Raw genomic sequence first — 23,728 nt, 5'->3', positions numbered from 1 at the left:
GCAGGCAAAGCCCTACCCAGGGTTCTCCTCAGGGAAGTGAGAGGATCGTCAGGCTCAAAATGAACCTCTTCTGGGGCTCCTTGGGAGACCTATTCCCACAGCCTATACGCCAACAAAAACTCCTCACAGTGCTATTTAACGCAGAGTCTAGAGAACCAACTACATCTTCCCCACCCTCACTCCAATTTTAAATAATAAAAAAATAATGAAACAAGCTTAATTCCATGAGCTAATAAAATTCAGCTGTTTTCTAATAGCATGTAACTGTTGATCAAAGTGTGGTACTGTACAGCAGCCTGTGTTCTTAACCCAAAGAGGTTTCATAAAAAAATTGATACAGGAATCTGTCATCGCAACCTTGGTGCTCACTTAAGCCACTTAGTATTTTTTATAGTCAAGGCCAATAAAAATCAGATTCCATGGAAAAAAATAAAGTGCCTGTTTGAGTCGAGCAGTGGGAGGGACTGAAAGTTTTAATTCCCACATTTTCATTAGCGGCATATTTTTTAATCAATGTTGACCTACTGAATGAACACAAATTTCCAGAGGAAAGCAGTGCTGTGAATTAAACTCTATTGTAATTTATAAGTGCAGAAGTCATCTAACACAGACTCATGATTTTCATCAAGATCTGAGGGAGATCTTCAGAAGACCCATCCTTAATCCCCATAGCTGATGTCTGAGCGCTAACATTTGAAGAAAAAGAAAGAAAACATTTGCATAGGATTATATATGAGTTGTGGGACACGGGAGAGTTGCCTGGCTGACAAAAGTACAAAGCCCCATCACTGCAAATGGTTCTTGTAGGCACCTGAAAGTCAGCCTCATCCCAAAGCCCAGGAAACTGCACCACAGACTGTCACCGGCTCCTGGGGGTTGGACCAAAAAGCACCGTTTTAGCAGCAGAAAACAAAGCAGTGAAATTACCACCCCTGCTGAACTATGTCAAATGGCTAATGAAAATGAAAACATACCTTTTTTTTTTTTTTTTTTTTGACCTCAGGTAACAGGGATTTTCACATCACCGTTGTAGACGATTCTCTCGGGTACCTAATTTAGTAAATATATTAAAATAAACCATTATTAAAAGGAAGTTTTAACATTGTAAAACATGTCTGCCACTATAGTACAGAACAGGACCTTTTATATTCAAATACTAAATTAAATTTAGAAAGTCTCTTGTACTGTTTATTAACTGTGGATAAGTGATGAAGAAATTAACATAAAGTGAAACATTTCTAGCTCACATATTTAGTCTTTACTTCACATTAATAACAGGAGACTCTTACTCACAAATTCTCTTAAAAACACATATTTTTGCCTTACCAGTGAGCATCAGCTTCTAAGACCTGAAAGCATGTAACTTTCAGTATTTCTTTCTTAATGATTGTTATCAGTGGCACTAATGTAATTGGCAAAATAATAATCAATTTTTGTACACACTCCATTATTTTTCAGATAGTAGTTTAATAGCAAAAGCAGAGCTGTCACTTCTCCCTGCAGTTACTCACACTGTACAAATTCATCCTGTCAACACATATTTAAAATCTAATTTAAAAAAAATTCAACACAGAGTGAATCTTTGTACAATAAGTGAGATAAGTCAGTGAGTCAATCCGCATTTCTTAAATATGGATATTTTGTTGTGTCCCTTATAGCTAACTTTCTCTCCCTGAGCGTGCACACACAGGCATAGACATATATTTCCTATAAACCGCCTGCAGGAATGCTTCAGCTCCATCCATTTATTGTAACCGTACAGCATAATCAGAGCAAGGATAAACCACAAGTCTGATCGGTTTGAATAAAAAAACACAGGCAAGACAAACCATAGGCGCTTTTTCAGCATTTTGATTCCAGATCAGCTCTGCAGCTTTGAAAAAGCCCGCTGCATGTTTGGTGCCAGCTGAATGATCCCTCTCCCACATCCCACCCAAAGGTGGAACAGGCACGTGGAGATGGTCCCCACATGCTACTGAAAGCAACGTTTCCTCTTTTTTTTTTTTTTTTTTTACCTTTCTTTTGGTTTTGGTTTTTTGTTGGTTTTTTTTTTTTTTTTCCTTTTGAGAAAGGGGACAGTGCTTCCTTAAATGCAATACTTGGCACATGGCCCAGGATCTCTTAAAGCAAATGACTCCTGTAGACCTTTGGTGTCATTTCCCTCAAGATGACCTCTGCTTTCATGCCAATCGGTGAATCCATCCTGTTATTAATGCACGGGGCCGAGAGGAATGGGTACTCAAGCCTCACACCTGAAGAGCATCCAGAAAGCGATGTGGTCAGCCTGCTTTTAGCAGTCGCAGCCCCCGCTGCGGCCATCCCTGCTCTAAAACCACAACCATTCACCCACATCACAGGAAACCTGAAACAGGATGGCACCAACCCGCTGTCACCAGCAAGGCGCATTGATTCATTTAGCGGCTTTATTTAACTATCAGTTTATTAATAAGGAAAGAGTCAAAGAAAGTAAGACAGCATGAAGGCAGCCAGAGACACTAAGCAGATTTATTAATTTTAAAAGGCTGATCACTTTCCTTCATTTTATCTGACGGAGTTGGTGCAAGAGAGTTACACTTCAATAAGTTTTCTACTCTATACTGTGCTATTTTAAAAGGATTTCACAATAAAGGAAGCTGAAAGACTGTGCACAGTCTGGAGACCGTATCTGGTGTGACATGAATATAGTATTTTAACCAGATTCAATCTTACAGTATTCCCTCCTCTACAATGACTTTGCAGGAGGAAACCCTACGGAAAGGAAAATCTGTTCATCCCACACCACAAAACACTGAATCGCATCGCAGGCTCCAGCAGCTCTTCCTACATATTAAAATGCTTTCATCGGGGAATGTTAGAGAGTTGCGGGGGCGGGGGGGGGGGGGGGGGATGCTAGGTCTTGTTTGGTTCGCTTTTGGGCTTATTTTCATGGTCACTAATGTTTCATTGCAACAGCTCTACAGTGCTTGAGCAGGGGCTGTTTGCAGTGGAGAGCACCGCAGCTCTGGAAGCTGATACCAACAAATCAAACGGATTCCATCCCCATCCCCTTTAGCATCACAACAGCCTCCTGTCAAGGCCTTGCCACGAACTTTTGTTTCAAAATCGGAGAAGTTCAGGCTGCAGGAAAGTGAATCTGCCTGCTTTCTTACAGGAAAGGGCTTTAAGCTTAATCACACACATGTTCTGAGATACAGCCACATAGACTTGGGAAACTCAGCCCCAGAAAGTGCCGTAAATCCTGCCCGCCCCCCACCTTGCTCCCTGCAGAGATCTCAGGGCCTGATCCAAAATGTCATTTAAAAAGCTCCTTTTGACTGCAGTGGGGTTTAGATTAGTCTCTGTGTGAGCACAGGTGAAAAGAAAAAAGGGAGGAAGAAGGAAGGAAAGGGGGAAAAATTAAGAACAAGAAAAGAGAAAGGAAGAACAAGAAGAGGGGAAAAGATGAGAGAAGAGAGAAAAAAAAGAGAAAAGGGGAAAAGGAAAAGGGAAAAGAAAGAGGAAAAGGGAAAAGAAAGAGCAAAAAAGGGGAAAAAATAAGGAAAAGGACCATGAACAAAACACGAGGGAAGTGCTCGGTGAACATACCTAGGGGCCGGTCCGCCGGCTGAAGCCGCCTGGGGACACGCCGGAGCTAAGCTTGGGATGCGCGGACGGATCCTTTAGTTACTCCCGGAGTCCCCTTTTGTTCCGGGAATTGAGTTCGGACACAAACAAACAAGCAAACAAACAAACCGGGGCTGCTGCCCTCACCCTGCCCCGTCCCGCCCAGCCCCGCCCGCGGCCCTGCGCCCCCCCGCGCCCGGCTGGGCTGGGACCCCGGGGCAGCACCCAGCGGTCTGGCCGCACGGCCAGCCCCCGGCCCGGGGCTGGGGGTCGGGGCTGGGGGTCGAGGCCGGGGGGCCGGGGCTGGGGGTAGGGGCTGCGGGGCCGGGGCGGGCCTGAGCCCCCCGACGGGGCGGTGCGCGGTGCAGCCCCTCTGCGGGCCCGGCCGCCCCCGCTGCCCCCGCCCCGCAGCTGCGGCTCCGGCTCCGGCCGCGGCCGGGCAGGTGCCGGCGGGGAGCTCGTCAGGAGCGGGGGGTGTCCCAGCGCCCCGCAGCCACCCCTCCCCGGGCCGGGCTCGCCTCAGGCTGCTGGAGGCCGGGGTGACAACCCGTGCCGAACTGGCCCCGGCCGAGGCAGGTGCCGGGCTGCAGCGGGGCTGCAGCGCCTGTGTCCCCGCGGTGCTGGGCTCCCCGCTGCCCCCGCAGCCCCGGGGACAGGCCGCGGTGACACCGACAGGCACCGGGGGTGCCAGGGCTGGGGGGGCACAGGGCGCTGAGCCCCGCACCCCGGCCGGGGGCCCGGCCGTCCGGGCACTGGGCGCGGGGCTGTGGGCTCCACGAACTGACATTTGCGGGCAGCAGGCAGGGACACTCCATTCCCGACCCCCTCGGGAAACTCCAGGACACCGCTCGATTTGTTGTTTGCTGGGTATTTCTTTATATATACATATTATTTTTTTTTTTCCTGCCTGGTTCAGAAGCACCACTTCTAGCAAACTTCTGCTCTGGCTTCAATTCCCTCCGTGCAAGCCGTCTTCTAGAGATTTATAAATCTAAAGATTTATAAAAAATAAAATAAAGGCAATCATGTCACAAAGCGCACAGGGCTTCAAACCAAGCAAGGCGAAGGGCAGGGCAACCTCCATGCACACCTGGCTGCTGCCTCGCGAGGGGCACATAGGTGTAGAAACTCGATTTTGGGGGGCTGGGGAGGGGAGTAAGTGGGTACAGCAACAACGATAGAAACCGACCGTTTCAGAGAGCGATAAGATACAGGCAGCTTGCATGGAGGGCGCTGAGCCATTATCACGCTGTGCCAGGTCAGCCTGATACGGTGGCAGATAGCTGGGGCTGGGGCTGCCTGCTGCCCTTACAGCCGCGGCAGCCTCGCCGATCCCTGGCCGCCTGCTCTTCACTTGAAAAGTTAAGTCACATCCTGGGCTATTTTTGCCTCGTGTTGGCTTAGAGCTCACAAATCTGAATGCACTCAGCCCTCAGAGGGTGATAAATGTTGTTCTCGGTCCTCCCCCACAATTTCAGGCAGTCAAGAATTAGATGCGGCAGAGTGTACAGTATTGTAATCTATTGATTTGTATCTGCTGGGCCCGAGAAATTCATTAGAGGAGCCTTAAAAGTGTGAAGTGGCAGAGTGTGGAGCGCTCAGCTCCTTCCCGAAAAGACAAATTCTCTCAACAGCCGCTCGCTCACCTCTGCCACGTCCTGGGGTGTGCTACCTCCTGTTATTCATACCGAGACCTGCACTTCAAACAGCTATCGGAGGCATTTGACTACAGACAGCTCGAGAGTGTGTGTGTGTCTGTGTGTCTGTGTGTCTGTGTGTGTGTCTGTGTGTCTGTGTGTGTACACCAGCAGGATTGTTTTTTGTCCCGGCTGAGCAAACAAAATCTATCCCACTCTCCATAGCTACCCTTGGAATGCCCAAGCCTCATGGCAGCCGCTCACGACACAGCAATTCGGCAAGAGGGAGGGAAGAAAGTTTATTAAAAAAATCTTAATTCCTGACATTGAAGTATGTAGGATTTTTTTTTTTTTTCCTGCGTGAAATTTTAAATTCAGCCATCTGAACAGGTGTCAGAAACAGTGGGTCCATTTAGCTCCTCTGATGATCGGAGTAATAAATATAGAGGATTTCCTTTCAATGCAGCCCATGCTGAAATGACACCAATGTAGTTCTGGCATCTGAGCAGATAATTCTGATATATGCATCATTTCCTCCCTAAATCCAGGAAGCAGCTACACTCTCTATCTGATATTAGTATATTATGTCAAATAGAAATTGGTATTAAAATTATGAATGATTCTAGATCAAGAACTTCCTACACACTACGCGGAGGGAGGGGGAGGAAACAGCTGCGCAAAAGCTTTCAGAAGAGAAAGGAAAATAAAGAGCTGGGAAAGTTCATTTTTTAAACTAAAAATTTGCTGCCATGTTTCGCGTGTGGGTAATTTTCAAGTGGCATTTTGATTCAGCGCAGGCATTTTTGTTTTAAAAGGGCGAAGACTTTCTAATAAATAGAAGCTCTCACCGCTCCATCTGCAAATGGGCGCTCCTCGCACAACGCCTGCCCAGTGGTGCTGAGAAATTGTTCAAGAAATACAAATACACCAGTATGACCAGGATATTTCCCTTCCTTCTCCCCCCCACCCTTTTTTTTTTTTTTTTTTTAGGATGCAGGCTGGGATGACATTTCTTGAGCAGGGAAAACGCGGCAGCATAAACACAAAAATACTCTTGGACTCTGCTCAGCAGAAGTCCGGAGGTCGGGCAGAGGGTTACGTTTCATTTTAGGGGGGGGGGAATAAAAAAGGCTGAAGGGTAAGGTGGGACAGGGAGAGAGGAGGGGGCTGAGCCACAGCGCACACCATTTCCCAGCCAGCAAAGGGCTGGCTCTCCGTGCACGTATCTCCCAGTGTCAGTCACATGAAAGTTCTTTGTAATGTAGTTAATAAATGGGAAAGCACCGTAGGACCACGGGAGCACTGGGATGTTGTTAGTGATGGGGAGATGAAGACCACGCAGGCCTTTTGACACACGATTGCCCAGCTCAGGGAGCGTTCCCCCTGCTTTAGTCAGAGAGGTACCTGTGGGAGAACAGCGGGATCCTGCTCCCTTTTGAAATCCCCGGGGATTGTACCTCCGAGCTTTATGGGAGCAGGATTGAGGCCAGAGTCAAGCGAGGGGTGATTAATGAATGTAGGTTATTCAGAGCAGAGCGGTTCCAATTAGTCCCCAGCAAGCAGTCCTGCGGCAAAGGTGGGCGCTCCCCTGCAATGATTCATGCAGAGAACCCCAATACTTGCTTTGCTTTTGTGAACATTAAGGCGTGCATCTATTATTTTTCCCCTTCAATTGGGTAGTTGGCATGTTTGGGGCTGAAATTCAAGTGCAGCCTAAGGAAGGCTGCATTTTTTATTTTTTTTTTATTATTTGCAAAGCAAGATTGCAATGTGTCATAACGATGCCAAAGTGGGCAAACCTTTTTTCCCTGTAAGGTTGGGTGTGTAATGGGAATTTTCCCTTTTGCACTCAGTCTATTTCTAGGAAGGATTTCTCTTATCGCTGTTCAAACAGGGTGGTGTGTTTTGGGTTTTTTTTTTCCCTCTGAGAAAGAAGATACTTCAGGGAGGCAGCAGTGCTCCCCTTGCTCTGTGCTACTTGGTTGATTCACAATACTTTAGGAATCCTATGCCTGCTCCTAACTGTGCCTGCGAGGAAACCCGGAGCAGCAGAGGAGTGCGGGGATGAGGCTGGACCAAAACGGGTCCCACTCCAGGGGGCTTCGGGCTCTGCGCTTCCCCGGGGGCTGCAGTGCCTCTTTGGCGGGGGCTTTGCCGAGGGGAGCTCTGGTCCCTTGCCTTCCTTAGGGCAGGGCTCCTTCAGGAGCGCTCGGCAAGGGCAGCAGCGAAGTGACTCCCTGCAAAAAAACTTGGGCATCAGTAAAGGCTCAGCCAGGGAAGGGGAGGTCGGAGAAGAAATAAAAAGCAGCCCTGTCTTTATGAGAGGAGATAATTCTCTGTTCGGCCAATAGCGACCAGTTTACCCACAGATTACACATTAACCAGAAAATGGAACTCGAATTAACCAGAATCTGGAGCTTGAACCATTACTCAAACCCTGGTGCAACAGCAGGTCAGATGCCAAAGGGCAGGCTGGTGCCCTGGCGCTGGGGAGGGGCGAGGCACAGCACCAGCATCTGGGACCACAGCCACCAATGCCTGCTGTCACCCACGGCGGGGCTGGGTGCCCATCCCCTCTGCAGGGACTTCAGCAGGAGCAGGTTGACCTCCAGCAGCACCCCGTGCCCACTGACGCAGGCTTTCGTGGGCGCAGGTGCTGGGGTGGGGGCTCAGGGCCGCATCCTGACCTCGGCACACAGGGCAGGATGGGGTCCAAGCCACGGGCTGGACCAGCCAGGCAGAGGAACGGCAACAGGTCCTCTCCTTTCAGTGCCACCAGCGCCCAGGAGGGATGACCTTACAGCTGGGAAGAAGTTGTACCGACAGCAGGTGGCAGGGGGGAAATATGAAGGAGAAAAAAGTGCTGGGTTTATGAGCCTGGGTCTGAAGATAAAGCCCTCACCCTGCAGGGGCTGGAGCATCCTTCGGAGAGGCCTCCGCTTCTCAAATAAACCGGGCAGATAATCCCATTCAGAGAGTGGGAGAGGACTCTGCGAGGGGACACTGGAGGCTCTCGGGGAAGGTGGCTTTAAATGAACTGGGTCGAGGGCTTGAGGAGCCTTTCGAAGTCGAGATGCCCTTTGACATGGAGAACTGCAGTGAAGAGGGGCTCGGAGACCTGAACACTTCTAGCACATTAACCTTTGGGATTGATTGTTTAGAACAAGTAACTCTCAAAAGTTGGAGGAAGTCCTTTGGATTTTATTCCCACCACCACCACCCCCCCCCAGCTCCTCAGTTCTCTCTGGGCTTTCTAAGGCCTGTAGCAAAAAAAAAAAAAGGGCAAAAAAAAAGAAAACCACAGGGCAAATGAAAAAGAAGGTAGGGGGGAGGGGGGGGAAGCAAGAAAAGAAAAAAAGGAGGCAGTATGGACTCAAATGGCAAGAAATCTTTCGATCTAGCGTTAAGTGGTTCTGTGACAAGCCAAGCCTGATGCGGTGTCATCTCTTACTAGAGACAGGCATGCTTAGCTGGGATCAGATGATAAGAGGATGTGAAGTCTTCCCTTTCACTTCACTCCATCATAAAACAATCAAAATATAGGGCCGTATCATGTCATCAGGTTTTTAAGTAGACCTCCCCTTTGAGATCTCCTAAAACCTGGTGGGATGATCTGAGTCACTGAAACTGAGCTCATTGCAATACTGAGAAGTCAGAAGCAGCACCTGAAAGCTCACGTTTTTCATCTACCTGAAAGATAACCTGATTTCTAGTGGGCAACAATTTTCCATTTTACATGAAGCTATGCTTTTCCTTCTCCCCTCCTGAATATTATTGAGTCCAGCTCTTGTACCAGCATCACCCCTTCGCCAGGCAGCATGCTGAAGTACTGCTCTCGGAGTTCTTGAACTTTAAACTACAGACTAAGAAACTGAGTACGGAATCAAAAAAATGCAGTTTATTATTGTAGATTATTCTCTCTTTTGATATAACCATAGAGTTGAAAATGAAAGAAAAGCACATAGGAACATCACACGTGGTTAGTTAGTAACTCAAGATATAAAACAATTTTGCACAGCAAAATATGTAAAAGAAAAAGTAACTGACAAGATTTTTTTATATTTATTGTGGTAAGATTTACTTTCCATTTTTTTTTTTAAAAGACAGGATATCAGTCCCTGAAAATAAAATTTACTGATTATTGCCTTTAAAACTGTGGAATTTTTGAAGTTACAGAAAATCCAGTTCTGCACCACAATACAACTGTAAAAAAATCTGCATCATTTTAAAACTGTGCAGTAATGCCATCTTTATAACTGCATAAATTGTATTAGCGTTTTAAACAGGTTCGTAATTTTTTTTGTTTTGTTTTTGTATTATATGCTTGCAGGTTATATCTTAGTGCAATTCAGTCCCAAATACTTCAATTTTGAAAAAAAAACCCCAAAAAAACCAACCCCATACATTTTTAATGTAAAATACCCCTATAGATATAAACAGGGGCGCCTCCCCCTTTTAATACTTTGGTTTTCAAATACAGTCAGTGGTATAGCAAGGACTACATATACCCAACTTATATTTAAGTTGCAAGCACATGCTGCATAAACTACTTTTTAAAACAGTCCCGTTGCAAATTCTACCCCCCTTTACATCACGACAAGTAAACAATTTAGTGCATCAATCTTTAAAAAAAATTCTACATCTAAACAGACCTAACTCTTTCGAATTTATCTATAACATTCCTTTATCTGTAGCATACATTTTAACTGGGCTAACAGATGACAGAAACTAGAATTAAATTATATACTAGGAACCCAGAGCATTCCACATTTGACAATGACCAAATGCAAAAGGAAAAAAAAAATAATAAATGGGGCAGATCACTTAAAATTAATTTTTAGACTGTTTTAGGCAACAGCATGGTTTCAATGTCCCCCCCAAGTGGGATGAGAATTTTGCTTTTGAACATCTTTCCAAAGTTCTTTTTGTGGTTTTTTTTTTTGAATATTTTTTTTTGCCACATTAGGTTATCAAAATCCATTCTGGCAGGTTTTTTGAGAGGGAATGCTTCAGTGCATTTAAAAGGAAGTCTGAAGTTTTGAGTAACTCAAAGCAGTTTTAGAGTAGATGCAAACTTTAATGGGGAGGAAGAGGAGGAGGAAGATCAAAGGTTGCACTTTTTTGCTTTCAACCCAAAAAAGTGATGAGGCAATAAAACAAAAGGATGAATGCCATGCCATAATAGTCTCCAAAAGTCCATTTCCAAGCAAAAGAAAAAAAAAATAATTATACCGTACATGACCAGCATGCAGGGTTTTTTATTAATATAATGTCTCTTTTTCATAGTCTTTCGAAACAGTTATAGTTCATTGTTGCTAAGACAAAATAGCAAGCGTAATGCATGAGATGAGTATGGGATTCTAATGGCAGACTAAAGTCTCACATTTGGCAGATTAAGGCCAAAACTCACATGAACACACCGAAGGTTGATGCAGGCTTGATTTGGCAGGTTGATCTAGGCATATCTCTAGTTTTGCACAACAACGCTAAAAACTGATGGAACTCAGCAAGCTGGAGTCTAAAAATTTCACATTGTTTTTATATTTTTTGTTTTTGTTTTGGGTTTTTTTAAATTTTTTATTTTATTTTTCTTTTTGCAAAGCTCAAATCTCATATGAAGAACTCAGGATGGCAAAAAAAAAAAAAAAAAAACAAAAAAACAAACCTGACTTTTTTGGACACAGCAAGCTCAAAGAAAAAAACAACCCTCATGAACTTAAAAATATATATATATGTATATATAATGTGGATGGCAGGTTTCAAAGAAGAGCAAGCTTCATATGAAGAACTGAGTTGGTGGCGAGTTGGATCTTTTAAATTTAAAAAAAAAAACAAACCCACAACAGCAAGCCCCCACGAAAATAAAAAAATAATAATAATACTAAACAGAAAAGAAACTCATGTAGAACTTTAGGTCGGCCACCACGGAGCCAGCCCACCTTAAAAAGGGGAGAAAAAAAAAAAAGCCAACAAAAAACCCAAAAACCAACCCAAAAAACAACTTTGTTTTAAAATTGTTTTGAGTTTTTGTTTTGTTTTGTTTTTTTTTTTAAAAAAAAGGTAATACAAGGTGGCAAGCCGGGTTGTCGCTCTAGCAAAGCCCCCAACAACAACTCACACGGAGAACTTTTAGTTAAGGTGGCAAGGCTGTGGGAACTCACATGAAAAACTCTGGAGAGGAAGGGTTGTCGCTGCTGGATCCGTTTTCTCTGAAGCCATTGCTGACCAGCTTCTCGTACTTTTCCTTGTAGGCGTCCCTCTCCCGGACCAGCCTGGAGATCTCCTGCTTTAGGTGCTCCACTTGCTGCAGCAGCTGGTTCTTCTCCGACTCCAGGACGTGCCGCTGCTGGACCCTCTTGAAGCGGCAGGACTGGGCATAGCCCCTGTTTTTGAGGGTCCTCCTCTTCTGCTTCAGCCGGATCACCTCTTCCTTGCTGACGCCCCGCAGCTGCCGGTTCAGCTCCCGCACCGACATGGTCACCAGCTGCTCGTCGGAGAAGCGGTCGTCGAAGTGCAGGCCGCCGCCGCCGCCGCCGCCGCCGTGGTGCGGGTGGTGCAGCCCCCCGGCGCCGCCGCCGCCGCCGCCGCCGCCACCGCCGGAGCCGGCCGCCGAGGAGGCGGAGGAGGGCGGCGCGCTGCCCGGCGCCGCGGCGTGGGGGTGCCCGCCGCCGCCGCCGCCGCCGTGGTGCGGGTGGTGGTGGTGGTGGTGGTAGTGGGGCGCGCCGCCCTGCGCCGCCGCCGCGGCGATCACCGCCGACACCACGGCGGCCGCCGAGCCCATCTCCTCGGCCGGCACGGAGCCGCCGGCGCCGGCGGCCGCGGCCAGCTGCTGCCCTCTAGCATAGCCATCGAAGGCGCCGGGCAGCGGGTGGTGGCTGCTGTTGATCAGCGCCTCCACCGCGTCCTCGGGGCTGAAGCCCAGCGCCTCCGGGTTGAGCTGCTGCGGGTAGCCCGTCATCCAGTAGTAGTCTTCCAGGTGGGTCTTCTGGTCGGTGCCGGAGCCGGGGCTGGGCGCCGAGAAGCTGGGGGACGGGGGCACCGAGCTGCAGGGCGTGCTCATCGGGGTGGAAGAGAGCGATCCCCCGGCGATCAAGCGGCCGCACTGGCTGATAATGCGATCGGTCTCCACCGGCTCCTTTTTCACTTCAAACTTCATCAGATCGAAGTCATTAACATATTCCATGGCCAGGGGACTGGTGGGCAGGTCGGAGCTGCTCATTGCCAGTTCTGATGCCATCCTTTTGCTGCCGAGAGTCCTCCAGAAAGGGTGCGCTCCGGGAGCGAGGGGACTGCTCTGAGTTGCCACCGGGTGAGCCAGCTTGATTTTGGGCGAGCTCCGCTCCGCGCTCCTGCTCTGCCTCTCGCCACGGCCCCGCGCAGCCTCCGCTCCACTTCGCCCCGGCCGCTCCCGCTCCCGCTCCGCGTTATCCTTTGCAGAGTCTCCGCTGCCGCTGATGCATCAGAGCGAGGGGCTCTCGCTATTCGCCTTTTGCATAAAGGGTGGATTTTTTTTTTTCCTCCTCTCTCCCTCCCTTCTCTCGCTCCTCTCTCTCTCTCTTTCGCAGCCTGCAAAAACTGCAGCTGGAAGTGTTAGCTGGCGGTGTCGCGAGTAATTTTTTTGTTGTTGTTGTTGTTTTGTTTTGTTATTTTTAACACTTCATGGTGCCTTTCCTCTGGGCTTTCTCACGCAAAGTGCAGAGCGAGAAGAGAGGTTCATCGGGGAAGGGAGGAGGGAGAAGAGAGTGAAGACAAAAAAAAAAAATTAAAAATCAAAGTCGGTATCGCAACCAAAATAATAACAGTAGGGTTTAAAAAAAAAAAAAAGAGGAGAAAAAAATACAACAAAACCTCGACCCCAAAGCTACAGCAAGAAGATGAAAAATATTTTAAAGGTTTCATCCAGCAGGAGAGTTTAAAAGCATTGCAGAGTTTTATAGCGCTCCTGACGTCAAATGGGAAATTGACTGGGCGGCCGGGCCAATGGGCGCCCGCCATCCCAGCCCTCATTAGCATAATATATAGAAACAAGGAAACTTTTCGGAGCTGTCAATCAGGGCCCCATCAGCTGACTGTCAGCTGGGGCGCGCTTAACCCCCTCCTGCCCGCCGCGCTCCCGGACGGGCGGCTGCGGACGGGCCGCTCCCCCCCGCCCGCTCCGCGCCGCTCCGCGCCGGGGCCCCGGCAGCCGGGCTGCCCGCTGCCGTGCGCGCCTCCGGCCGTGCGCGCTCTGCCCCGGGGCGGCCTGCCGGCTGCTGCCCCGCGGGGGCGCGGGGAGCTCCTGCGGCCGGGCGGAGCGGCAGCGGCGGGCGCCTGGCGGGGACCCGGCAGCGCGGCGCCGCCTCCGGGGCCGGCAGCGGGTACCTGCCCCGCTCCCCCGCGGCGGGCCTGGCGCTCAGCCGGGGGGGTTCTGCGGGGACGGGGCATCGGTGCCTCCGCGGTCCCCCCGCCCTCGCCGAGAGGTGCGAAAGCCCTGCAAGTTTGCCAGCCCCGCGGCCGCCCCCGCCGCACTTGGCCTGCTGGCCCGGACTAATTAATCTAATACATTTAGAACTAATTGTATTTACTTTAGCCTCCCCTCGCGCTCCCCCCCCCCCCCCCGGGAGGGGGATGGGGCCGGCCGGGGGGGGCCGCGGCAGCGGCGAGCGGGCAGGACGCGGAGCGGCGGAGCGGCTCGGTTTAAACCTCGACAGCGCCATCTCTCGTCGAAAGGTCAGTGCCGAGGCGGGCCCGGCCGGCGCGGAGCCGCGGGAGCCGGGCCGGGCCGGGCCGGGCCGCGCCGTCGGGGCAGCGGGCACCCCCGTAGCGGCAGCGCTCCCCGGCTGGCCCCGGCGCGGCTCGGCTCGGCCCGGCCCGGTGCAGCCGCGACCCCCCGCCGCGGGCCGGGAAACCCGCCGCCTCCGGGGCTGCCAGGCTCGATTTTCTGACCGGGCTTTATGGGAATATCGATAGAATTAAAGTTACTTGTAATTCCGTGATAAATGAGATGTCTCTAGTAAGTAAGATTAAGTGCAGTGCTATAAAGTTGTTTATCTGAAAAGTAATTCTCAGAAACCTGACTTCTGACACTCGGTCATATATTAAACCAGCTTCTTGAACATTGTACTTCAAATCCTGCCTTCTCCCCTCGCCCGCTCCCTTCCCCGCCGAGGTCGCTACTGTATAACCGTGCGCAGGTATCGCTCCGTAGGTGCGGGCCAGCCTCTGGGTAATTTTTCACCGACCGTGAAAATCATCATTTGCAATAGCCAAAGAATCTCTGCTTAGGAAATAGTACTTGGTTAGTGGATTTTACGAACGGATAACATCTTCTGACTATGCCATTATCAGTACGAGTGCCAGCACTAACATCTGAAAGTCATACAGCATGTACTGTTCCTGGCAGCTAAAACCAGTAGGGCATACTGCAAATTTAGGAAGATAACTACATCTAGAAACAATCATCAAGGCGATTCTGCAAAGCTAAGCATTGCTACCGACATCACTAACAAAAGTAAAAGGCAGTTCTGCACGGTCCCAAAACACATCCGCACGCACAGAGCTGGGGATGTCTGCTAGCTTTATCTCACAGATTGTGACTCTCGACAAAGTTAATACCACTTAACTGCTCGGGCTGGCTTTCCTATTCCTTCTCATGCTGGCATCAACAAAACTTCCAGGCTCACGGCATAAATCCCCCCCCGGGACAGTCCAATTCCCTGTATTTGTTTTTTCCCTGAGCAAGATGGATGCGGTACTGTAGATCACTTAACGTGCTCACCTATGAGAGACACAAAATGTGTGCTAATATTTTTAAATGAAAAGGTTATTGCTTTTCAGAATGTACAATTGTAGTATTTCACTTGCCCGTTTGATAGATGGCCGTGGAAATGTGGCTCCAGCCCCATGAAATAGTTCGTTTGGACGTGAGGATTCAAAGTGCTACATTTGCAAACGAGTAAATTTCCTGAGCAAACTCTGAACCCTAGACAAAGAGTAGGAAATTGTGTGAGCTAATGGGGACTGTCTCTTAATTGATACCAATGTAAGCAAGTGCTGCAAATTAATTGAAGCTCGGACCTACCAGAACAGCAAGTAAAATTATTAGTTGTACAATATTGTTCTTGTGGGATTGTTGCATAGAACTGCTGCACCGAAATGTCTCTGCTGTTCAGCACAGCAGAGAAAAAAAGATTATTAGCAATTTTTGGATAACCTTCAGAAGCTACATTCTCCTCCCTACGCTATATAATTCTCATTTTAGTAGTATTTTTCCTTATTGTTTGGCTATTCACAATGGGTGTCTAAACATTTACAGTCCTCTATTAACAGTGTTTCTTCCATAACAATCACACACTTTCATTTCAATTAGAGCTATTCAGTCTCCGGTTTTTCCACAATTATCGCAGGCCAATTCCCCCAGACTGCTCCCTTTCCCCAGCACTGTAGCAATCCTGCCCTGAGCCAGGCAGAGGGAAAACTCCGGCGTCCCTCTCATAGCCTTTTGCTCCGGTTTCTTTTTAAACATCTCTGTTTGGCGACGTAATGTGGAGCCCTGCTCGCTCCCGCTTTGCTGCTGACCTGGTTCATAAGCCTCCAGACGAAGGTATATTTCTCGTGGGAGAGGGTTCTGACAAACCGCGCAGGGGGACGTGAAACATTAACTCCGAACACAGGCGGGTTGCTCTGCATTGGGGCGAGCACGCCAGCAGCATGTGCAAGAACTTCCATCGCTGGGGTGTGCGTGTGTGCGTGCGTGTGTGTCTAACACAGAAGATTTAGCAGAAGCCAGCATGCAGGTTATGAGTTATATGGACTCAGAGTGTAATTTGTTATAAGTTAAACACGCATCAAGACCAACACATTAAGTACAGTTACTGCTCCTTTTGTTTATCCAGTGTCTTATTTTATGGTGCAGAACTAAACAGTGTCCGCTGAATTTAACTATGAAACCAGCCAAATTGATTTCAGAAAGACTTCTTCGGAGTAACAGAGTGATAAGGCATAAACTGCTCCTAGGTGCAGTGCTAGATAAATCCTTTTAACAGTCTTCAGATCAGTTAACAGGGTAAGTAAATCACATATCACTGTTAGCAGATTTATGGGAGAGAATTAATAGAATCAGACGAGATAATCTGGTAGGGATAAAATTGCTGAGGAAACAGTCCTGCCTTACAGTGGAGGGTATGGAACAACAGTCTGATTACTGGGAGTCGTTATGGATTGGTGAATTATGAGCAAAACCATCATAAGAGTAATTCAGTATTTATTAATTCTTTTCTCTTTAAACAGCTCACAGACGCAAATAAAAGCCTCTCTCTCTTTGAAGACACATTCTTTATATATTTTTATTGGATGTAATTTACTATTTGCATTACCTGTATTTACTTCATAATTGAACATTTTGCATTCAAATTTATGTAATGCGTTATGCTTGAGAATATATTTCTCCCTTATTAGCATAAATAGTCACTTACCTCATGAATTACTAACAAAGTTTATCTGAAAATATAGGTATATTTTTAATTGAGTGGAACACAAACATATGCACAATAAATTTGGATTTGCCAGTAGTGTTGCTGAAACACAGAACAGCCCTGTACCGGAGAAGAGGGGAAAGGAGCCGCAGCGAAGAAGCAGAATCAACTGCGACGTGTATGTATGCAAGAATAATTTCTTCCGTCAATGTTTTGTTTATTTTTAATAAAGAATGAGTGACTCAAAGGTTTACTTTAGGAGGCACAGATGAAAAAGGATCTCCACAGTGAATGTCTTCTCTCTGTTCCCCCCAGTACTTCCCGATGGACCCGGCTCACCGAGGCTGTGCCAGTGCAGTCTTTGCTCCGGCTGAGTTCCTGCTGACCTGCTGCACACCATGAATGTATGCTGCTCGAAACTCACTTCCCCAAGCACTCCTCTTTCCCCTAATCCCGTTTTTATGCTTGGCTTTGAATCCAAGTAATCGATATAATTTAGGCCCATTCTGCAGTCTTAACGCAACCTTACTTATGCAGAGAGACCCCCAACCCTATTGACTTCAGGACTGCTGGACTGAGTCCTTGATCCCGCTGAAACCAATAACAAAACTTGCATTGATTTCAGTGGAAGCAGGATCGGGTCCTTAAGGTGAGCAATTTGTTTCTGTCAGAGAGCTGGTGTGACAAAAAATGAAAGACATCGGCGGATCTGATGGCAGGAAATCAGGTCTGCTCCCCAAAATTCAAAGGCAAAAATTCCCAGTTAACCTGTGGTGTATCTCCCTTACGCTCAGGTTTTCTCATCATGATACTGTGTGCTAGGTTGCCTGTATATTTTGTCTGGATGCATAAAGCCAGTCCTCCCGGGAGCATTCAAATGAGCACATCTATAAATGTAGCGCGGCAAAATGAGCTACTTTTGCCACTCTCGCTTTTCCCGAGCCTGGTACAATCCATTTCTGTGACGACAGTTTTCTGCCCCGTACGCATCTGATACTGCTCTTTTATTTTAAGGCTGAGAAAATCTTCCCTTTAAACTCACGCTGAGCATCAAATTGGACTCCACTTGCAGCTGAATATCTTGGCTGTCTCTTCCTTTCCTCCATCAGCTCCAGTATATTTTATGTAGAATTCTCTCTCTTAATGAAACTTGCTTCTCCTCTCTCTTCACTTTCCAGTTTTGCAAGAGCATTACCGAATCCACCAGACTCGCCGCATTTCACAACAGTGCAAAAGGAGAGGGGAAAAAATATTTTCTTTTCCTATGCAGTCTCCTATTTGGCCATTCTGCACAGACCCTAAATACACAACCTCTGTGCATTTGTATGTAAACTTGCTGTTGCTAAAGCAGAAAAAAGTAGTTTGAAAAGGCAGGCTTAAACACACACCTCGGTTGCTTTTGTGCCACACCTGAGAGGGCTTGTGTTTTAGCTCTCAGACTTGCCGAGGTGTCAGCAGCTGCTTCAATTTTTTTCCCCTGCAAGCGCCCAACAGTCACTATATGGAAGCCGCAGCATCGGTGCTACCCCTGATCGTGTGAGTTTGCTCTGTGCACCCCGAGTTCGAATGAAGGGATGGCTTTCTAGCATTCAGAGTATTTTTACTGCTTGCTTATAACATTCATAAAATGCTAGAAACGTTCTGAATAACTTTGCACAACCCAGAAACGATTTCTCCATCTGAAGGGAAGACAGCACAGAGGTGCAACTGAAAAGCTGCAAGTGACTCTAGGATGTAGCTAAAGGTTGGTGTTACAAGAGTTGTACTGTGCTTGTTTCATGATACATGTCCTAGTTTATTAATTTTCATGAATGGCTTTGCCTAAATGTAAAAATCAATGAAGACATTTTGATGCTAAAAAATCTATTTATCCAGAAGAAGTAAAAACTGAAATTGCAATAAAGATGTTTGTCAAGCTTTATGGTGGAATTTATCATCTATAACTTGGATGATCATGTTCAGTTATGTAAGGTGGTGTTTGCTCTGAAATTAGCTGGAGTGGGTAACTGGAGAGCCAGGTAAAAACTCGTGCACAAATTAACCTGAAAACTCTACAGGAGCAGAAAACTAGTATTAGTTAAGGGAAGAGAACAAAGCAATTACGTTAATGTTACGTATCTGAGCTGTCCTGATAATGTCCTGCGATATGCCCACTGCATTTGTATCTATTTCAGTTCCAAAAAAGCATTGCTGCTTTTCTGCCTTCTGCTCTGCATTCAGCTGTTTCAACAGTAAGGAACGGTTGCAGTGGCAGCATGAAAAAAAGAGTGAATTTTATATGCTGTCTTTGTTAAAGTCAACCATTAGTAAATGGCGAGGAGGGCATGGGTCTCACCTGATGCTTTGACATGTAGCTGTGAAGGTTGAGTCGGTCTTTATTAAAAGTTACGAACTTCAGTACGTTTTACACAAATCTGTGATTTAACGTCTTGAAGTCCGAGATGGCACAGACTCATTAATTTTGGGTGATAAACTGCACTGCGTGCGATGGGCTGAGCGCCATTCTCTGGGCTTACTCAGTGTAAACAGTAAAATACGATAACTGCTGAAAGTAACTGATGGGGTCTTTAGCAACACAAGGTTCTTGGCTTACATGACCAAAAAAGGTTCATTACAACAGAGGAGGGCTGGCGTCGCGCCCCCCCCGGCTCCCGCAGCTCCCCGGCGGGGACGGAGGTGCACGGGGCAGCCAGTTCCAAGCGGCAGCTTTTCCCCTCGCCACACGGAGAGGTGCAAGGGGAGAGGGATCAGGTCAGAAAGGCTTTGCATGGCAGCAGTAAGGAGAGACGCTTAAAGCAAAGCTGGACGGAGGGCTGATGACCGCGGCACGGATGAAAAGGGAGCTCCCAGCCCTGCGCCCCAGGGCAGGACCTCTGGTACTCTGTCCGTCCACCTCTGGAGTCGGCAGAGCACTTGCCCGCACGCCAAAGGTGCCTCAGACACGAGGAGAGCCGTAGGATGAAAGGTGGTTATGAGTGCAACATATTATAAATCAAAACCCCGGATGAGCTGTACCTATAGGAGCACGTAAGGATCTTAGGTTACCTCCAACCTTTAATTATCTGCCTGGATCTGGCCTAACCTGCTTATCTCCTGAGCGTTACTCACCGAGCTCTGGCAGGAGGGGGTGTCAATGAAGACGGGACAGGTTTGGAGCCCACACCTTCGCCAGCTGAACTGGCAGGAGCTGAGGCTTAATCATGGGCAGAGACGGGGAGGGGGTGGGGTGGGGGTGTTTCCCCTTTCCCAGCCTGCCCCTCCGTAACGCATCCAGCTGATTACATCTGTCCTCTCCAGCCAAGGCGAGCTAACTCCCCTCCCCGCCTTCCCCCCCCCCCCCCCCAATTCCCCAAATCCAACATCCCAGCTCCACCTATGGTTAACGACGCCAGGTTTGATATCTGTGGCAGAAGCTTGGCTGCTGGAGCCGTCGTCTTGACTATGGAGATATAGCAGCATCTGTCAGAAAATCTATGTGAAAACAGTACCGGTGCCAGCGAATGGAAACTGTGGCTTTCTAATCAGCTACATTTGATTTGGTTTGATATATTTAACTTCTCCTTTTTTTCTCTCGCTATTGGCAAATGTGTTATTCTTCCACAGAAATGAAAACAACCTGCAATTTACTGGATTGCTTTACAGAGTCTTGGTGCAAAGGAATGTATGTCATGATGACATCTGATATCTTTCAGTGTCATTAATTGTCTTCACCAAGCGAGGGATGGAAAGTCTTATCCCCCTCCTACTCCATCAGAATTAGTTCACTGTTACGGGAGTGCTGGGCAGACCCGGTTCAGATTTGTCTCCATCCGGAGTCTGGGTCATTCAGAAACTCTAATCCTTAACTAAAAGGAAATGATAAAAATACCCATGAAATTAATTTTCACACCTGCAGTTGGAATTAATAATGGCAACCAGAGTGGCATCCTATTTCAGCTCCCTTGAGGTGACTAACAGTCCTGGTCGTTAATATAATCCCAACCACCAGAGGAATTCACTGTCTGAGGGATCTACCATGAAAAACAAATGATCCCCAGAGCTATGCCTGCACAATGGAAAATGGCTTTAGTCATGTATTAGTCATTTTATCACAAGATTGTATTTTTACACTGGGAGGTTTGCACTCTGATATTAAAAGAGAACAGAACAGAACAACAGCATTTGACTTGGTAATTTGCACACAGGGTTTGATTACGTTTGAGCTTCCTTGCTTTAGAAGGATGTGTGTAAATGACTAAGAGCAATAAATGAAGTCTTCTAAGTGTGAGGCTTTCTCATGCAAAGTTCACATGCATTTATTACTGTCTGTGCTTAGCAGCGGTCCTGCATATATCTGTGGGTGATGCTTGTACTTCATCTTGATAAGGGAGTGGTCTATTGCTAAAATGATGCTTGAATTTTCCCCCAATTCTGCTTTTCTCCCTTAATTGCAAGGGATGAAATGTGTCAAGTGTCTGCTTCACTCGGCTGGGAATCACAGTACTGCCTCTGCAATTTCCCAGCCTTCAAAGATGACATGCAGCTAGCAAACTATAAAGCTAAGCGACTGCACGGTGGCTCTGAACTGCCTTCAAAAGGCATTTGCTTCTAGCGGTGCAGCAGCATTAGTACTTCAAGCAGGGCACGGAATAGGTGTGCACTCGAATCCTTTTGCAGAACCGTCTTTCAGAAGGAATTTCTCTAATTATGTTTGTTTAATCCTGCCCTAATGGCCACACACAATATGCTCCAAGTGTCTGAAATGTAACTACCAGCTTCAGCTTTATTCTCTTCCGCTCTCAAGACCAGCTTGGCTCGTGAAAAGCAAAAAGCTACTGCCCATGCCCCAGGAGCCATCTGCACAGGGTGCGGGCACGTTTCTACAACTACTTGCATTCATAACAAAGAGAAGGTGGTCTGTTGCCTCTGCTTAATATAAAGCCTGAGATGTTCTTTAAGACAGTACACACCTAACGTGCTTGCTGCATTTATTGTTCTGGGAAACCGTAATAACCTCGTGGTGCTACCGGAGAGGTCTTCCCGTACCTGGGGTTGTTTAGTTCCATGTTTACTGTGTTGTACAAAGGGACTTAAGGTTCTTTAGCAATGGTGGATGTTACTTATTTGCACAGCACAGAATTAAACAGAGAGAGAGAGAGATAGAGATACAGGCTTGTCTCCCTGAGATTTCAGCCACAGCTTTTTTCTCTCTATTTAGAGCATTTCCTAGGATCAGTTACTGTGACTGTAGCTTGCATTACTCCCTGTGGAGTAGGAGACAGGTAGGGCAGTTTCTGTCTTTATTCCTTCTGTCCCCTCTACAGATTTACACCTTTTATAGCTGTTAAGGTAACTACCGAACTACTTAGAGACTGGCCTCGTGTAGTGGCAGGCTAGCACTTTCTGGTGTTAGTTTAGCCCCAGCAGGTTTAGATTCCATCCCCTGCAGTCTCTTCTAACAGGGATTTATTTTTTTATCTGCCTGAAATTCAAGGTTCAGCCTGAAGTTGATTCCAGCAGCACTTGGCTATGTTCTTTTGCAAGTGACGATCCAAAATCAAGCACTAGGAGCCACTAATAAGAGCAGTGATACACTGTAAGGGTTTCCAGATGACTCAAATTGCCTACTATTAGTAAATCTATCCTTGCAAATTTAAAGGAAAGATATCCATCATGCCACATTATTCTGCAAATACAGCTGGGAATGCAAGGCTGACTGTAGCTGGATGGGCACTGTCACAGCGAAGAATCGGGATACCGACCCTCCGTATCACCAAAATTAAACAGGTCAGTGCAAAAAGGCACACTTAACTCCTCAAAGGTCATGTAGCACCTTCAGTCGTATGGGTCAAGCTACCACACCACACGTGAACTCTGATATCTGGTCTCTCCACTGCTACATAACATTCCTGGTATTGGGAAAAAAAAAAATGCACCACCATGTCAACTCACTCCAGCAGCTGCCAGCCACAAAGATTAATTTTTAACCTTCTTTTCATTTTCCAGGGCTAAGGCAGATGAGTAAACGCTTCACACGAAGCCTCATCAGCTGGGCAAACTGCTGTTAGATCCGTGGAGGTGACAGTTCCTTGGGATCTGCCTTTTCGTTTCCCTGGAGCACCCCTCTTGGGAGACAATTTTTCTGTCTCTGTAGAAATGTCATTCTGACTTCTAGCCAGAAGCCCAGCACGAATTCCTGCGATGCCTATTTGCAGCAAAGGTGCTGTGAAGCTGCAGTTACCATAGCAGGGTAGGGCTGCTACAGGATTTCCTCATGGAAAAAAAGTTCAGTTTTAGGCTTCTTGTGGCTTCTCTGAAAGATAACTAAACTTCACATACAACACTATCTGGAACTTGATCTTGGGGTCAGAAGTACAAGCATGTAAAGAGTCTGAATAAGCAGGAATGAGTCGTAACCCCCCCCCTCGCTATCGTCCCTATCACCTGCTTTTAACAATACCCAGGTTCAGAGAGTCATCCTCCTTCTTTAGACTCGGGTGGCAGCTGGCAGGGTTAGAAATAGGGCTTCCAAACAGAACCATTAGCTTCTTCATCATGTTAAACACAGAATTGTGGTTCACTTTCCTGACTGGTAGTCCTGCAAACCCAGGCTGAGAGTCTGAAAGCCAAGAGCCCCTACCACTGCCCCCAGACTGAAAGGCTGATGACTAGAACTTAGCACATAACTATCTTCTATTAGCAGATAACTGTTTATTGATGCCACACAAGAATTTTGCCTCAGCTGAGGCCAAATAAAAGCAGAGGAAGTTTTCAGCATTTGGCCCTTCATTTGGGAATTTCAACTAATAACTCTCCGTCCTTCCTCTGTTTCACAAGTCCCCTAACTAATATACTGGGATGAGTGAAAATATTGCTATGACTCATAATCAGAACTGCAAAGTCCAAATCCAAACTTCTTTAGAGGCTTGGAGTGGTTGGAGCAAGGGCAAAATTACAAAAAATGAAGACGAGACGTGGGACGCTTGCTCTGAGGAGGGAACACCCACAGCATATCAATGCTTTTCAGCATCAGCAGCCAGGTAGTAGTAAACAGAC

General features: G+C 47.3%; 1 protein-coding gene and 1 long non-coding RNA gene across 4 annotated transcripts; one reads left to right on the top strand and one right to left on the bottom strand.

Moving 5' to 3' along the window:
- Window positions 1–975: 975 nt before the first annotated feature.
- MAF (MAF bZIP transcription factor) lies at window positions 976–13,330 on the bottom strand. Its single transcript, XM_037409269.1, has 2 exons — window positions 11,402–13,330; window positions 976–1,050 (listed from the first exon to the last, which is right to left on the bottom strand). Exons 1-2 carry the CDS (start codon window positions 12,475–12,477, stop codon window positions 1,017–1,019), a joined length of 1,110 nt encoding a protein of 369 aa, XP_037265166.1. The 5' UTR covers window positions 12,478–13,330; the 3' UTR covers window positions 976–1,016.
- A 226-nt stretch (window positions 13,331–13,556) lies between these two features.
- On the top strand, window positions 13,557–18,614 carry LOC119157967. Of its 3 annotated transcripts, none has more exons than XR_005107724.1 (3): window positions 13,557–13,949; window positions 16,731–16,871; window positions 17,009–18,614. It is a non-coding gene; the product is annotated as an uncharacterized LOC119157967 (long non-coding RNA). The 3 variants fall into 3 exon arrangements; XR_005107725.1 differs by lacking the exon at window positions 13,557–13,949 and adding an exon at window positions 14,047–15,822; XR_005107723.1 differs by lacking the exon at window positions 13,557–13,949 and having other exon boundaries at window positions 14,053–16,871.
- Window positions 18,615–23,728: the final 5,114 nt, after the last annotated feature.

This window comes from Falco rusticolus, chromosome 15 (genome assembly GCF_015220075.1).
Source record: "Falco rusticolus isolate bFalRus1 chromosome 15, bFalRus1.pri, whole genome shotgun sequence".
Taxonomy (NCBI): Eukaryota; Metazoa; Chordata; class Aves; order Falconiformes; family Falconidae; genus Falco; species Falco rusticolus.
This window is presented reverse-complemented; position numbering and strand designations above follow the sequence as displayed.

What these genes read in the sequence shown, in the direction of transcription:
- MAF (XM_037409269.1), bottom strand. Translation starts at nt 12,477, where the DNA reads ATGGCATCAGAACTGGCAATGAGCAGCTCCGACCTGCCCACCAGTCCC. An exon ending in TCCTCTCCAGAGTTTTTCAT is followed by an intron (nt 1,051 to 11,401) that starts GTGAGTTCCCAC and finishes TTACTAAATTAG; the next exon opens with GTACCCGAGAGAATCGTCTA.